The sequence below is a fragment of the Salmo salar genome, chromosome 05 (assembly GCF_965601325.2).
Source record: "Salmo salar chromosome 05, fSalSal1, whole genome shotgun sequence".
Taxonomy (NCBI): Eukaryota; Metazoa; Chordata; class Actinopteri; order Salmoniformes; family Salmonidae; genus Salmo; species Salmo salar.
In genome coordinates, this window is record NC_138295.1 from 43217354 (window position 1) to 43234425 (window position 17072).

At 43.1% G+C, this 17072-nt stretch overlaps 1 protein-coding gene across 1 annotated transcript in view; it reads right to left on the bottom strand.

Moving 5' to 3' along the window:
• Positions 1 to 17072, bottom strand: part of LOC106604955 (X-linked interleukin-1 receptor accessory protein-like 2) — a 135686-nt gene that overhangs the window by 103444 nt on the left and 15170 nt on the right. Inside the window, exons 3-4 of the mRNA XM_082974924.1 lie at positions 15500 to 15686; positions 15132 to 15285 (exon numbers count right to left, since the gene is read on the bottom strand). Coding sequence (XP_082831050.1) covers positions 15132 to 15285; positions 15500 to 15686 — 341 coding nt within the window. The remainder of the gene's footprint in view (positions 1 to 15131; positions 15286 to 15499; positions 15687 to 17072) is intronic.

Consider the following 17072-nt stretch of genomic DNA (forward strand, 5'->3'; position numbering starts at 1 on the left):
TCCTAGGGGTGCCATCTGATGAAGTTTGTAAAAGGTTAGTGCTGCATTTAGCTGTTTTTTGATTATATGTGATGCAAGTGGTTGGTCGGAAAATGGCTATGAAGCTGCTTTTTACGATGGACTCATCTAACATAATCTAATGATTTGCTTTTCCTGTAAAACCTTTTTGAAATCGGACGACGTGGGTCGATTCAGGAGAGGTGTATCTATAAAAAAAATATATATATATATATATATTTTTTTTTGTTTTAAAATTATGATTTTTTTTTTTATGCTAATTGGCGATATGATATTTCGCTTGTTTTTTGATCCCGCTGACGGGATGAGACGCTGCAGTACACTCAAGAAAATATTTTATTGATCAAAGTAATTCAGGCGTATCATTAAAACAAGTTAATATGCCCCACCAACATCAGACAACTATACAAAAAGCCCTTACATTTCTGAAATAAGTTAAAAAAATCTACGATGAGAGAATATTCAGATTAATTGATACTTGACATGGTGGTGTAGCAGGAAGAACGGCGTACTGTGAATCAAGAGGTTTTGAGTTCAAATTCCAGGTGAGGACATGTTGAATAATAATTTTGGTCTAAATGAACATGCACAATGTAATCACGTGGGTCAAATATGTAAGTTGAAAACATTGTATCTTAAAAGTACTGTGTGTGAGTATCCCTAACCTTGCCAGCAGACAAAAAGCTATGAATGGATCAGTGGTTTACCAATCAGGGCCTTGATTGGCTCGGCAACAGTAACACGACATGATGTAGGACACAAAGATGTTCTTGCAATGTTCCCATGAAACGTGTCTAGAACATTAATATCTTATATTATGAGAACATGGCAACTATGTTCTGTGTATGTTTGGTGGGACGATGATAGAATATTCTCCTAACCCACAGAACATGGTAATCATGTTCTGGGTAATTTCTATTGGACATAGAGGGAATGGTCTCTTGGAAAAATTCCTTCTACATCGTGGGAACATTCCTATGAAAATGTTAGTTAACGATCTAATGAGACTCTTAAGGGAACGTTCTCTAAAGTTGTGGGAACTTTTGTTGTTAGCTGGGAAGACACTCATCTTTAGCTAGGGCTCCCCACAGTTGATTTCTAACTTAGTCTGCCCATTGCCTGATGTGGCACCACCACCACCAACCCACCCCTCTGACTGCCCCCCTGTAACACTATTACCTTGGTAATCCCTGGATCAGGGCTGAAAGTGAAAGAAAACAAAACAAGTCCCTTTATGATGAGAGTCCTTTTAGTGCAGAATTAGCAGATGATTGCGGCTTTAATAATCCACTTATTTATAAAGTCCTCAGTGCAGTGATTAAGCCTGGGATCAAATTTACTTTCCCATTAGTGGAGCGAGGTAGGGGCTAGGGCTGGGGAGGAAGACTGGGGCTGAGGCTGGGGAGGGACGCTGAGGCTGGAGTTGGAGCTGGGGAGGGAAGCTGGGAAGGGAAGCTGGGGCTGGGTATGGAGCTGGGGCAAGGGCCAGAGCTGTGGCGGGAGGCTCCTGCTGGGGCTGGTGATGGGGCTGGGGAGTTAGGCTAGGGGTTATCGGTGTCCTCCTGCTAGGAGTGAGGGCTGAATGCAGTCTCAGCAGTGCAGGGAGGCCTATCTCCATATGGCCCTGCTGGAGCTTCGCAGCCACAGCAAGCAGGGCCAGAGCCCTAGCAGGGGGATACATGGAGGATTATATGTCTTCCTGATGGTCATGCTACAGGACATACAGTAGGAGGGGGAGGTTCATGTAACAGTGATGGGAATCCTCCTTTCATGGGTGATTCTGTGGTTTATCAGTTTGTTTCTTGTTTCCCCCCCTCTCCTCTGGCAGAAACACACAGTGACCAATGGTGAGGATCAAAGAGGAATCCTGAGCTCCATGAGATACACGAGACACCTCTGAGGGGCTGGAGGGTTCATTAAATCCTCCTCATGTCCCCCTCCCCCCACCACAGAGTGGGTTCCAGTGACAGTGCCTTCGTTATCCCGTGGCCTCACCTCTGCACCCCCAGCTCAGGGCCAGCAACCCATTTATCTGTGCATGGCAACGTCCTACATGCAGCGAATGGTAATGTGGGAATCTGTCGATAAACTCATAGTCACAGCCGGCCAGAGTGAGGGGCCAGCCCAGAGACTGGTGCCCTATTGAAGAACCCCAAGTAGGCAAAGTGACACAAAGCTAATGAAGAGATTGAGACTGTGGAGAAACTTCTGCAGACCACCACGAAGATAAAGAGGCAATCAATATGCACACACTATAATCTTATTGAGCTTAAATTGATGCAAATCTAAGATTGAATCAGGAAAGCAGACGCTTCCACGCAAGACATTATTTATGGGCTACTGAATAATACAGGACAACCACAGTCACTAAACCCACACAGAGACACAGGAATGGTTTAATATATTGACAGCACAGGACAACAAGATAATTAATTGAATGTGCACTTTTCTCAGCCACAATTATGTGGAACCTGATGACAGGGTGAAATAGCATGTACATATCTTCCCAGAAGACTGAGCATTGCTCTTATCATTATCTCAAGCTTGCCCAACTGAATAATTACTCAATGCCATCAGCCATATGAAATCCTAGTAGCCTCCAGTGATCCCTTGCTGAATATTTCAGATTGATCCGGGTGTGTATTGATGGGTTTGGTGGGGTAAATATCTCTACTCTGGGTCTCACCAGCTGTGAGATGAGCACTTCACACTAATTAACTATTAAAAAGGAAGAGATGACAAATGAAAATGGGACTTAAAGTTTAAACAAAAACTGTAGAGATGGGATGTTAGCTCTCTGAGCAAATCTGCCTCTCCTCACAATGGCTGAAAAAAACTACAACGAACTACAGAAGTGTACCGGATACGCTAAAACGGCTAGCTTTCCCAGCGTTATAGCCAACACTAACACCTGATAAGGAAATGATGACAATGAAATTATGAGAATGGTCATGAGGCCGGGTTATGCAAAAGCACTGTGACAACTACTGACGTAAAAAGGGTTTCATAAATGAATTGGAATGATTGATGGTTGAGTGCAAATTTTCCTCTACTTTTGCATAACATGCTTATGGGGATGGGCTGTATTTGTTTACAGAGTAATGTACAGAGACACAGGTGTTCAGGTGGCACAGAGGTTAAGATTCATAAACCACTGACTCTTCATACTCACACACAACCTCAATTTTTGGCCATTGTTTATGGAGTTTCAAGCCAAATCCTGGCCATGATATCGACAGAAGACAAATTGTTTGGACTGACACAACTTAGCACACATTCAGAGATGGAGAGATAGAGAGCTGTTATTTCAACCAAAGTTTCTATACTGTAGTTGATATAAGAATAAATTAAATCAGATTGTTGGTCATCTGCTGAGCAAGCATTATTAATATATTTATATATTTTCATAGGCGGTCAGTTTAGGGTGACAATGGTTTAAAGGGATAGTTCACCCAAATTACAAAATTATATTTTGGTGTCCTTACTTTTTTAAAATGTTTATTTTCATTTTTTACCCCCTTTTTCGTGATGTCCAATTGGTAGTTACTATCTTGTCTCATCGCAGCAAAACATGATCTGCCAAGCCACGCTGCTTCTTAACACACTGTTTGCTTAACCCAGAAGCCACACCGTCCAACTGGCAACCAAGGAAATCCCTCCGGGCCAAACCCTCCCCTAACCCGGACGACGCTAATATCGGTCCCATGACTTGAATGGGATTTGTGCCACAAATGCTAAAATGTTAGCATGTGGAAACAGTGCCAGGGAAACTAAACCAAAGCATGGATTGCTGTCATACCTTGTCCATAGACTGCTTAAAGGGTAATGAAACCAACGTGACATTCTTTTTTGGTTGAACTATCCCTTAAGAACATAAGATGAAAGTATTGACAGAGCTCTGATTATGATAAAGGTTACTTCAGGATTTCTTGAAAAAAACATTGCTAAGGCCAACTGGGAACATTTACGTTTCTCTATTTCTTCCTGAGCAATATTTTCTTTCTGAGCAAACTAGCCAGATCCAACACTATTATTCAGTAGTATCCAAATGTACTAGATTCCTTGTTCATATGAATACAATTGTTGTTACATAATTCAACATACATCCCATACAATAGACCTACCACAGATATTTATGAGTGGTACTGGACGGCGATAACCCAGTCACAGGCATTAAGGAAGAAGCATATGAACTTGTTGATTTCCAGTATAATGTTGTGTGTGGAGGACTGGTGGTGGAGTGAGAATGTGCTGACTCATGGGCGATCCCGCCTGCCCTGCTCCACTCCTCTGCCTGCCCGGCCTGGCTTGTGGGGAGAAGGTTGCATGCCCCCTGATAAATCACACTGTCATTGCACATCAGTGTATATCAATCTGTGCTCCAACGCTCCCCCATTTAGAGAATTGCTGAAGTGTTACTGCAGTGACATTGGGGATGACACTGCAGCATAATGGGACTATTTTCCCCTCATTCTCTCGCTCCACTCTGTACCCCACCAATACCTTGCCCAAATCCAACACAATGCCACAGAAGAAAAGTTAATCTGCTGTTTCTCTCCGGCAGCCAAAACAGGAAATACTGAGACATTGTCTCCTGAGCCCTCTGGGATGGGACCTACCTTGTTATTGCCAACATCGGCTCCCAGGATATTGTTTGTGTGCATGGGGGGTAAATCCGTGCATTACCAGAACATTCTGTTAGCTTTAAATGTTGTCGTCTTCTTCACTATTTGTGGGAAATATGGAGTTACTGTATTATGGCTAATGTGCAGGCTGTTCATTATGCAGTATACTGTACATTCTGAGTGTTTGATTCTGTGAGTTGAGTGATATGATGCCCCGCAAGTTATAGGGAAAATCAAAGATTTTGCCTCTACACAAGACATGATCTCAAAACGTTGTGATCTTCCAGTGGAACCGGACCAAACTGAAATGGTGACCCCCTTGGCTTTGGGTATAGAAACTCCGTCTGTTTGGGCACTCAGCTATGCTGTCGGTAATGAGCGATCAGGCAGGCCATTGAAGGAGTGTAATGGGACGTACAGATGGATGTAAATGTCCACATTACAGCTAGTAAGTCTCTTAGAGCAGCACCACAGAACATTACTCTAACGGCAGCAGGCTCTGCACTAGCCTTCCATCACTGTGACAAATGAGCACAACACAGTGGCTGGATACCTTCCTACTCCCGACAGCCAACAAGATCCTCTCTAGGATTCTAGAGTGTACCAACATAGCCCTGTTTTGCTATGGACTGGCTTTAAATTGACATTTAGATGAAATATAGTCTTTGTTATTATTGTTACATGCTTCAAAGCAAGTGGAAGTTAACTGCAGATAATAACGTAGCTATCTTAGATCCATAGAGTAATACAACACTTACGACTTAACTGTTATATGAAAATGTACTTTGATAGAGCATGTATTTTTTCTATTGAATGCAGTATCTCTTGGCAATAGTAACAGAGCAGCTATGATTTTGGGGTTATTGTGCTCTGCAGAGAAAGATAACATTGTCTTCTTCTCTCAGAATGTGGAGGAGAAGTAAGGGGGTGTGGAATCAAGCTGTCAGAGCGAGCTGTCTATGTCTGTCTGTACAGCAGGCACGGAGGCAGGCAGGGAGACAGGGTGCTGTGGTCTATTACACTATGAGGCTCTAGGATTGGAAGAGAAAAGAGAGTCAGCCCTCATGGTGTCTGTTTGGGAGAAATGTGGTTATAATCAAGCGTGGCAGTCAAAGGTAATAACAAGGTCAGTGAATTGTGAAAATCAATAGGGAATTAATCAATATAAGTCAATTCCACAGTTTTGAGCAGATTTTCTTTAAAAAATACAGGACCGTTCTGCCTCAAATCAACTGCAACACCAAAGGGTCTGTTAATGTAAAAGATGCAATTTCACAAACATGTTGAAAATGTCCAATACCAAACCCCCAAATATCTTTTGTCACCCAATATACAGCAAACCATTGATCACGTGGACTGGGACATGTTCCGGGTAGCCTCAGAGAATAATATCGACGTATACGCTGATTCGGTGAGCGAGTTTATAAGGAAGTGTATAGGAGATATTGTACCTATTGTGACTATTAAAACACACCCTAACCAGAAACCGTGGATAGATGGCGGCATTCGCGCGAAACTGAAAGCGCGAAGCACCGCATTTACCATGGAAAGGTGACTGGGAATATGGCTGAATACAAACAGCGCAGTTATTCCCTCCGCAAGGCAATCAAACAAGTGAAATGTGAATATAGAGACAAAGTGGAGTCGCAATTCAACAGCTCAGACACAAGACATATTGTATGTGATAGGGTCTACAGACAATCACGGACTAAAAAAGGAAAACCAGCCACGTCACGGACACCGACGTCTTGCTTCCAGACAAACTAAACACTTCTTTGCCCGCTTTGAGGATAATACAGTGCCATTGACGTGGCCCGCTACCAAGGACTGTGGGCTCTCCTTCTCCGTGGCTGACGTGAGTAAGACATTTAAACGTGCTAACCCTCGCAAGGCTGCCGGCCCAGACGGCATCCCTAGCCGCATGCGCAGATCAGCTGGCTGGTGTATTTATGGACATATTCAATCTCTCCCTATCCCAGTCTGCTGTCCCCACATGCTCCAAGATGGCCACCAGTGTTCCTGTACCCAAGTATGCAAAGGTAACTGAACTAAATGACTATCGCCCCATAGCACTCACTTCTGTCATTATGAAGTGCTTTGAGAGACTATGATCATATCTCCTCCACCTTACCTGTCACCCTGGACCCACTTCAATTTGCTTACCGCTCCAATAGGTCCACAGACGATGCAATCGCCATCACACTGCACACTGCCCTATCCCATCTGGACAAGAGGAATACCTATGTAAGAATGCTGTTCATTGACTATAGCTCAGCATTCAACACCATAGTACCCTCCAAGCTCATCATTAGGCTTGAGGCCCTGGGTCTCAACCCTGCTCTGTGCAATTGGGTCCTAGACTTCCTGACTGGCCGCCTCCAAATAGTGAAGGTAGGAAACAACATCTCCACTTCGCTGAACCTCAACACTGGGGCCCCACAAGGGTGCGTGCTCAGCCCCCTCCTGTACTCCCTGTTCACCCATGACTGCGTGGTAATGCAAGCCTCCAACTCAATCATCACAACAGTAGTAGGCTTGATTACCAACAACGACAAGACAGCGTACAGGGAGGAGTTGAGGGCACTCAAAGTGTTGTGTCAGAAAAACAACCTCTCACTCAACATCAACAAAACAAAGGAGATGATCGTGGACTTCAGGAAACAGCAGAGGTAGCACCCCCCTATTACCCCCCTATCCACATCGACGGGAAAGGTAGAAAGTTTTAAGTTCCTCGGCGTACACATCACGGACAAACTGAAAATGGTCCACCCACACAGACAGTGTGGAGGCTGAAGAAATTTGGCTTGTCACATTAAACCCTCACAAACTTTTACAGAGCATCCTGTCGGGCTGTATCACCGCCTGCTACGGCAACTGCACCGCCCACAACCGCAACGCATCACCAGGGGGAAAACTACCTGCCCTCCAGGACACCTACAGCACCCAATATCACAGGAAGGCCAAAAATATTATCAAGGACAACAACCACCCGAGCCACTGCCTGTTCACCCCGCTACCATCCAGAAGGCGAGGTCAGTACAGGTGCATCAAAGCAGGGACCGAGAGACTGAAAAACAGCTTCTAACCTCAAGGCCATCAGACTGTTAAACAGCCATCACTAACACAGAGAGGCTGCTGCCTACATACAGACTTGAAATCATTGACCACTTTAATAAATGGATCACTAGTCACTTTTTAATAATGCCACTTTAAAGATGTTTACATATCTTGCATTACTCATCTCATACTGTATGTCTAAACTGTATTTTAAACCATCTATTGCATCTTGCCTATGCCGCTCTGTCATTTCTCATCCATATATTTATATATTCTTATTACATTCCTTTACTTAGATTTGTGTGTATTAGGTAGTTGTTGTGGAATTGTTAGATTACATGTTAGATATTGCTGCACTGTCGGAACTAGAAGCACAAGCATTTCGCTACACTCGCAATAACATCTGCTAACCATGTGTATATGACCAATGCAATTTGATTTGATTTGAAAACCAGACAGAATTAGAAAGGAAACTGTCTTTTCAATTATGCAAATCTAATACAGGTCCTGCCAGACCCGGTTGTCAAAAACTAAAGATGATAAAGTTCATGGAAGTGAAGCTGCCATAATGATATTCAGGGCATCAAGCTCATCCTAAGCTCCTAAACTATAACGAGAGTAGCGCTGAGGATGACAGAGCTCTAATTCACTACCTTGTCATGCTAAATAATATAGACGTAAAATCAATACCAATATGCTGTTTAAAAGCTTGAAGTCAACCTCCAGGTCACTGGCAACACCAGGCACACAATACTGAGGCTACAATTAGGCTGTATTGATTAACCAATTATCCCTCAGTGGACCACTATGAATGGTAATGATCTATTAATACTGATTTCATTATTCAACTATTAGTCAATAATATTAAAGAGCCCCCCTTTTTAATAATGCTATATTCATTAGAATTGTCACCAGATCTGGAGTGACTGGGCCTTCCTTTCTGCTTATCTTGACACACTGTGAATTCGAATGAAAAGAAAAAAGAAACAAGGAAAGAGAAAGATAAGAAGAAAGACAAGCAGGATGGGTCCAAGGCCGATGCTGCACTGTGTCAAACTATAGACTCCCTCAGTGACTCAGTTTATTCAGGGTTAAAAAAACAATATGATGGCCTCTGGATTTAAACACGGTAGTAGTTTACTAATTCCACTTTGGATAGGGTGCACTCTCAGATTGCAACACCACATTAGCATTACACACTTATCTATGATCTATTCTGATTTGCATATTTGCAGTGAGACATCAAAGTTTGTGTAACACAGCTCTTATGACTGAATTGATATGTGTAGACAGATTTGCATATCTGCTCCGTTTCTCTCCTACGATGATCTTTTTGAGAGTAAAAGTGGAAAAACCTCAACTATTCTCAGGGGGAAATGTCTCTAGGTGACATAATGCAATTAGTTTGACCAGTGACTGAGAGTGTTTCCTGTCGATGGACAAATGAGCCTATTCATGCTTCTAATTTTCCAACTCACTGAGTGAATCAAATTGAAGAGTCCCCACTGTGCTGCTTCCATCGGTAATCACTGGGTATCAACTCACCTTCAAATAATACATCTCTCCTGACCCGGATAGAGGTCTCTGATAACTTTCGATACCAGGTTTATTAGAGCTGTTAACACAGACAATGAGAGCTCACTTCAACTTCCTTTGTCACCTCACCTGACACCTATTCATATGAGACATCCATTAGAGCGGGCGTTTAAGAGGTGCCGCCAGAGTAAAAGTCCTCCAATGGTACTGTTCAGAATGTTAATGGGTAAACTTGAGATAATATAAGGTATTGGGATTCAACTAAAGTAAGTAGGCCTGTAGTGTTAATATTACTCAATATGGCTCTGTGTAAAAGCCTAAGTCTAATTTAGTCAAATCTCATGTTTGCAATAGTTTCTGAATTTCACACAACTCTTTCAGTCAAATCCGCTAAAGGTGTAATATAAAATGCACTCACAAAGGCAGTTGCTTGGGGACAAGGTTTAGGGACATGCCCTCAGTACAGTGGTATGTCCCTCCCCAGTGTGTGTGTGTGTGTGTGTGTGTGTGTGTGTGTGTGTGCGTGCGTGCGTGCGTGCGTGCGTGCGTGTGAGAAAGGAGAGAAAAGGTAACCCCCTCTGGCAAGAGAGAGTGACAGGCAATCGATTCCTCTCGACGCCAGCCCTGTCACGCCTCATCTGGGGAAGACGCCCAGCCGTTGTGTGTGTCCTGACAAGGCGTGGACTTATTTAACATGAAACCCAAGTATTCCAGAGCTTTTGACTCCACTGAAACAAATGTGTTTATCGTCCGGTGGCGTCACTTGGCATATGAAGACAAACAGGACACGCTGGTGTCTAGGGACAGGCCATACATCCTGCTCTTTCCCTTTAGCTTATTATCAAACACTCTTCTCTTCTCCTCTCCTCTCTCCTCCCCTGTTCTCCTCTCCATGACTGCAGTCTCGCCCTCCTCTCTTCTCCTCAGCAGGAACAACGCATAGCTGCACTACTTTAGGACCTGTGACCACACGCATTTAGATATGTGACCACTTCAATCTGCTTTAGCAGTAGGCTTAACTCCTAATTGAATGTATCTGCTTCACTTGCTTGTAATGTGATCTATCCAAGGTTTGACCACAGTGTTTTGGGTTGTATGTGTCTCGTTATTCAATCTTAATGCATTTTCAGTGTCGAAACAAGTAAAATCCATTTTGGGTATCATTTGATATGCATATGCTGGTTTACAGATATGTGACACAGCTCAGATTCCCTGAGTAAAGGAGGGAGGATAATCACAGGTAATGTACTGTACTACAGACATACTTCACAAGCATTTAAATGTTTCAACGTTTACAGCCATTTCTAAACATTTATAGTATATAAATATAGCAATCACAAAGATACAATAGATTTCAAAACGGCAATATACTTTAAATACAGTTCATTGAAAGTATTTAAAATGGTTTAGTGCATATATTGTATAAATGGCATATATGCCCTACATCTTTTCAGCTGTTTTCAGTGGTATCTGTATAGGTACCATCGACAATAATTTCCCTCACCACAGAAATATAAATTTAGTTTAGAATCATGCACATCTTATTTTTGTTCTGTATGCTTCTTAATATTTGATGGACTAACCTTTCCTTGAGGACATTCGAGCACCATTTGTAAAAAATCATACTCTCTCTGACGCACATAGATTTCTGTTGCCAGAAAACCACTTAATATTACTTTTTTGGGGAGGCAATTCTATCTACTGGATTGAACTGCTCCTTACTCTAACATGTTTCCTAAATTAATGGGCTCATATTTTCCCAAAAAGACCCAAAGGATACTTTTTCTTGTTCTCCATTTCACTTCTCCTAAGAAAAGAAAAAAGTAGTCACGCTGATCTGGGGAAAGAGCAGGACAAAGCCCATGTGAACACAGACAATTTCATGATGAATTATGAGGTAATAAAATAAATAGGTCATGGGGTTTCCACATGGGTAAAAAAGTAGCCAAGAGGCTAGAGTCTAAAGGCAGAACTCGCAGGCCTAGCTGAGAAGACGGAAGAGAGGAAGAGAGGATTCAGGATTCATGCACGGCCCATCATCTCTCCCATTGTTGACTTAACCAGCTGCGGAAGGTGATACAATATTTGAATGAGTTTTGGAGACGCATGACCGTGGTAACTCACCTCTCGCAGTAACTGTTAAATTTAGCCTGAACGCAATGTTCTTTCATAAGAGGAATTTTACTTTGAAATGCATTTTGAAATATTTATGACCAGGGTGCTGACTATGGAGAGGGAGAAGAGGCTTTTCTTGGTCATTCTGGTTTTTGGGCACAAATCTGAGTCTTTGCCAAGGTTTAGCCTCCCCTACACTCTGCGTGAGTTCAGTACTGTATTGCTACTATACTGCAGGCCATTCAGTAGCAGATTGGCCCTACAGGCTCCTTCCAAGGCCTTATTGTTGGCTCTATACATTTTTATTAATTTAGCAGACGCTCTTATTCAGCAATAAGGGTTAAGTGCATTGCTCAAGGGCACATTGACAAATCTTTCACTTAGTCAGCTCGGGATTCAAACCAGCGACCTTTCGGTTACTGGCCCAATGCTCTTAACTGCTAAGCTACCTGTCGCTCGTTAAATACTGAAATAAACAAAGGTGTCATACAATGCTACAGTAATACAAGGCATATGGACCCAAACATGGTAGCTTAAAACAGTTCCTGGCCAGCAACCCCATTAATATTCCTACTCTAAGAAAGTAGGCAAGCCCCCTGCTCCCTGCCCCCTGGAAGCCTGAGTGTCCTGATTGACCTCTCTGTGTGCTTAAAGCTAACTAGCCCGGGCCTTGTCTAACCCTGGCTTGGCTCACCACCCAACCAGCAGCACACTAACATGGCATATGATCCTACGGGTCAGCGCCCCAGGCAGGCTGTAAACCATGTGGAATCCAGCTCCAACATTACACCACTCACTGGAACTAGCACGCCTAGCGCTTAGCTTAGCAGAAGGCATGTGAGTAAGTGAACAAACAACGGCTCAGTTAACCGACAAGACAAGCATATTCTTCACATATCAGTGAAGCAGATGTCTTTCATTTTAGCAGATTATATTAGCCTGCCGCTACCGCCTCTGTTCTTGCTTTGCAATGCTAGCTCATTGAATACTGTTGTTTAGTGAAGCATAGCACTGTGCCTGTTTTAGTCCCTGAGTTGCATGTAAAATAATGTGTGTGTGTCTGTCTGTCTCTCTGTGTGTGTGTGTGTGTGTGTGTGTGTGTGTGTGTGTGTGTGTGTGTGTGTGTGTGTGTGTGTGTGTGTGTGTGTGTGTGTGTGTGTGTGTGTGTGTGTGTGTGTGTGTGTGTGTGTGTGTGTGTGTGTGTGTGTGTCTGTTGAGAGTTAGAATAGTACAATACACAAGGTGCAATTTCGAAAATTGCATCAGTAGTTTTTGTCTTGTTATGCCACTCACAGACAGTCACTCAATTAGCCCATGTCAGTAAAAATAAATAAATAGATTGGTCAATTTGTCTAGTTAATCTAGCCAGCTATCTAAACTTGTAGTAATCATGGCCGAATTACCGACCGGGCACGCACGGCACGTGCCCAGGGGCCCTGACCTCCAAGGCGCCTCCATTGATTTTGTTAGTCACTCTCGTTCAGATATAAACCTCTTGAATGATATGGCAAAATGTTGATTTACGCCTAAATAGACATACCCAAAACAAATTATTTTTCATGAGATGGCCATAAACAATAACTAGTAATGCTGCATAGTTTCAGAAAGGTCTAGAACTCACCTTTCTGGTAAAAATAGTTATAAATTGCTGAGGTATACTCACTGTTGAGGACACAAGCTCAAGTCATAATACAAATATTATGAAAATATAAAAAATCATATGATTTTTTCCTATTCAACAAAAGTGGGTCAATATAGTTTTAATTATAAATGACTTACTTTAAGATTTCAACTTTCTCATAACTATAAAATAATATCATCATACTTAGTGACGGTACAATATTGGCACCATTTCATATAAATGACAGAGACTTTTCTGCCAAACGTTCTCTGAGCTGCGCTGAGACACCATTAAAATGTGTGCAGACTCGTTACAACTTCAGCTTTAAAGACAAAGTGATTTCGTCCGTCTGTGATCAAAAATAGGTGGTCCTGTTAAAATTCTATGAAATTATTTTATATGTTTCCCTGATGAGAGCTATGAATCTACCTGAGAACATTACAATGAGATGAAACTACTATTGTTGCATCCACAAGACACTCCTGTTCCACATGCGCTTCTGCAAGCACAGCTGTGAGTTTCACAGGCACAGGAAATCTCACAGCTGCGGATTGCAATAGCATACAGTATATGAATCAGGACAAGTAGCGCTTTTAGGGAGTGTTGTATAATTGATGTTGTGCCGTTCACGGTCAGAACCTGGCCAGAACCGCTCCAAGTCCCCTATATAGGGGACTTATACATGGCAAAATATGTAGAAAAGCAGCAATTTAGGTAACAACAAAAAAAGGTCCAATAAAGCAAATGTATTTGTTTACCTTTTGTTAATAAAATACTTTATCTGCCAAGAGAGCCCTCTGTATGTATTAAATTATAGTTTTTAATCCCAGTGCTGAGTTAACTGTTGTTAGTTGCTTTTCCGAAGGTCTGTAGTCCAACTCATCCCAAACCATCTCAATTGGGTTTAGGTTGCATGATTGTGGAGGCCAGGTCATCAGATTTAAAAAAAAATGTAACCTTTATTTAACTAGGCAAGTTAGTTAAGAACAAATTCTTATTTACAATGATGGCCATCCAGGGAACAGTGGGTTAACTGCCTTGTTCAGGGGCAGAACAACAGATTTCTACCTTGTCAGCTCAGGGATTTGATCCAGCAACCTTTTGGTTACAGGCCCAAAGCTCTAACCACTAGGCTACCTGCCGCTAATTGTGTAGCTAATAGGCTATGTGTTTGTAGATCGGCGGAGGTGAATACAGCAATCAATGTGATAATGGCTGGAGTAATTTTTTCTTGTTTTTGCTGTTCTTCAAATAGCATTTCAGAGGTTTTTACAGCCCTGTGTGTATGTGTGTTGCAGTTTGCATGGTGATAGAACTGTCTTTCAGTCTGCATTGTCTGGTTAAGGCTCCTATCTGTTTCAGTTTCATTGCTGTATGTATGTGGTGGACTCATGGTTGTGTGTAGTTTCCGTGTGTTTCTGTTCTGTTTGTAGTGTAGCTAGAGTCAGAGTCAGTGCTGCCTGCCTAGTGCGGTCTTGGGGCTCCGGCAGATTGGCTCCGCTCTGTTTCAGAGGAGGGCTAGGCAGGCAGGCAGGCAGGCAGGGTGAATGAGCTGGGGGGTTGATTTCACACTGCAGTTGGCAGCTGCTCTTCCTGCAGTCAGGACCCAGCACACACCCCAAGGGTCAGACTCACTGGCCTGGAATCCCAGCCTGCCTGCTTGCCTGCCTGCTGCATGACAGAGGCAGCAGAGGAGGAACAAGCCCAAAATGTGAATAAATAAATCCATCTCACGTCACAGTGGTTTCCAGCGTTTACACTGAAGGCTGATGCATCACAGACACACAGTGACGCTCCACTATGCTCCTGTGATAAATGGTGTGTCTCCGCAGTGCATCCGGTTTACAGCCAGCGCACAGTGTTTTATCTTTGATCTACCAAACTTTGAGAGGAAGGGGCATGAGAATATTAAGTGTAAGAGTGCAAAAGTGCATCCTGCGTTTGGACGTTGATGTAAATCTTTACGTTCACGTTTAACGGCAGCTGATTTCAGATCACGTGATTCTGAATGATAATCGTGGCCAGCTGTCAAACTCTTTTTAGCATTGTGCACGTATAATACAAACATACACACAACAATATAAAACGAAATCATACTGTACATGTAATCAGACATATACATACAGTATATGCACACCCACATGATATGGGGGGCTCACCTGTGACTTTGAGCTCTGTGGTCCTTCTCACCACCCGGCTGCCATACTTGAGCTCACAGGTGTAGTTCCCCCCGTCGTCCTCCTGCACCTCAGGGAACCAGATGTTGGTGGTGTTCACCATGATGGAGCTCCGCCATGTCTTCTTCTCACACTCCTAGACAGACAGGACACCACATCAACACCACACACACCATGTTATATCATGTCACTTTCAACTATTTTTTTGTTTAGTTTAATAAGATACCCATTAGTCCACCAGAGCATATACAAAGACTAGCACTGCATCCCAAATGGCATCCTATTCCCTATACAGTGCACTAATTTCAACCAGAGCCCAATGGGAATTTTCGGAGAATAAGGGTTGTTACCTTATACCAGGTCATCTGGGGCTGCTTGTAAGGGGCGAGGTAATCCTCGATGTCGGGGCAGTTGATCATCTTGCTTTTAGTGATCTCGGCTTTCTCCAGGTGGCGTATTTTACTGTTGAAGCACAGGCCCTCGTCGTTCTCCTCCACTGCCAAGGACATGGACACCTTCATGCAGTAGGTGGAGTTTCTGCAGGCAGGGAGCATAACACAGGAGGCTTTATGTTTCCCCAAGTTCACCTCTAGCCAACAGTCATCACACACACAAAAGCACACATCGATTTCTCCAGGGGGTTTCATCTGTAAACCAGCAGAGATCTTAAACACTGCCATTCATTCCATCAATGCCTCCCTGCCTACCTGTGATGATGTGAAGTGGGGCCTCTTTTTACTTTTTTAGTTTCCAGTTAACCACATCAAGAACAATGGGCAAGTTGAACACGGAGGTTACCTGAATGAAATATTTCAAAATGCTTCAATTAGTAAAGAGATGCGGCTCCCCCTGAAGTGGCAAGAGCACATGCTGTATGGAGAATGAATTAGCATATTATTTCAATAGGCACCAGCCAGAAGTACAAGTCTCCTTCAGGGAGGCATGTGTCAGGGCAAGTGACACCCAGTTCCGCACGCAGCTACTGCCATGGCTACTACACAAGGCTACAGTACGTAGAGAGTGACTGCTGCATCCTCCCCCCATTGAAAATGCATGAGGGACTTCAGGCATAGGATTACCCTGCAGTGGCATTGTGTGTCAGCCTCTCAAACGCTAGGGCTCCCTGAACCTCCACTAGTGAATTCAGTCTGTTTGATGCAAAGATTTAACATTTCGGCATGAACCATTTAGTTGGTTTTAGACTGGGACATCAGGCGGGTTTGTGTGTGTGTGTGTGTGTGTGTGTGTGTGTGTGTGTGTGTGTGTGTGTGTGTGTGTGTGTGTGTGTGTGTGTGTGTGTGTGTGTGTGTGTGTGTGTGTGTGTGTGTGTGTGTGTGTGTGTGTGTGTGTGTGTGTGTGTGTGTGTGAGTTTGTAGATTGTCTGACATATCTGCTGTTTTGTGTGTGTAGAATTCCTGGCTGCGGTCCCAGGCAATAGAGATAGAGAGTACAGCTGTCCTGGGCTACTTTATTTACTCTAGGAGAAAATCAACTATGACTAAAATACTGTTCACAAGGGCGCTCACTGTGTCTGGTGACAACGGCCTCATATCGTGACAAATAATGGACAAACAGAGGACAGATGTGTGAAAGTCACTTAGGACAAAATGAGGGGGATATTTTCACTGGTCTGTTACTGACAATTAGCTGGAAGTTAATCACACTGCATAACTATTGTGCAAGCCTGATACGACTGCTTCCACTGCATTAATAATTAATCACTCTCCTCCTGCAATTACTTTCATATGAAAATGCTCAGGTTACAGCTCGCCAATTTAATTATATGCTCAATAAAGAGGTATTTCTGTGTTTTTCGCGGTTCATGTTTACATCTATTAATGTGAGCTTCAAATTAATTTTACAATTAATCTAACACAGCAACTTTCAAGATGCTGCCCACCCAGCTGAGTCCATCCGTCCGTC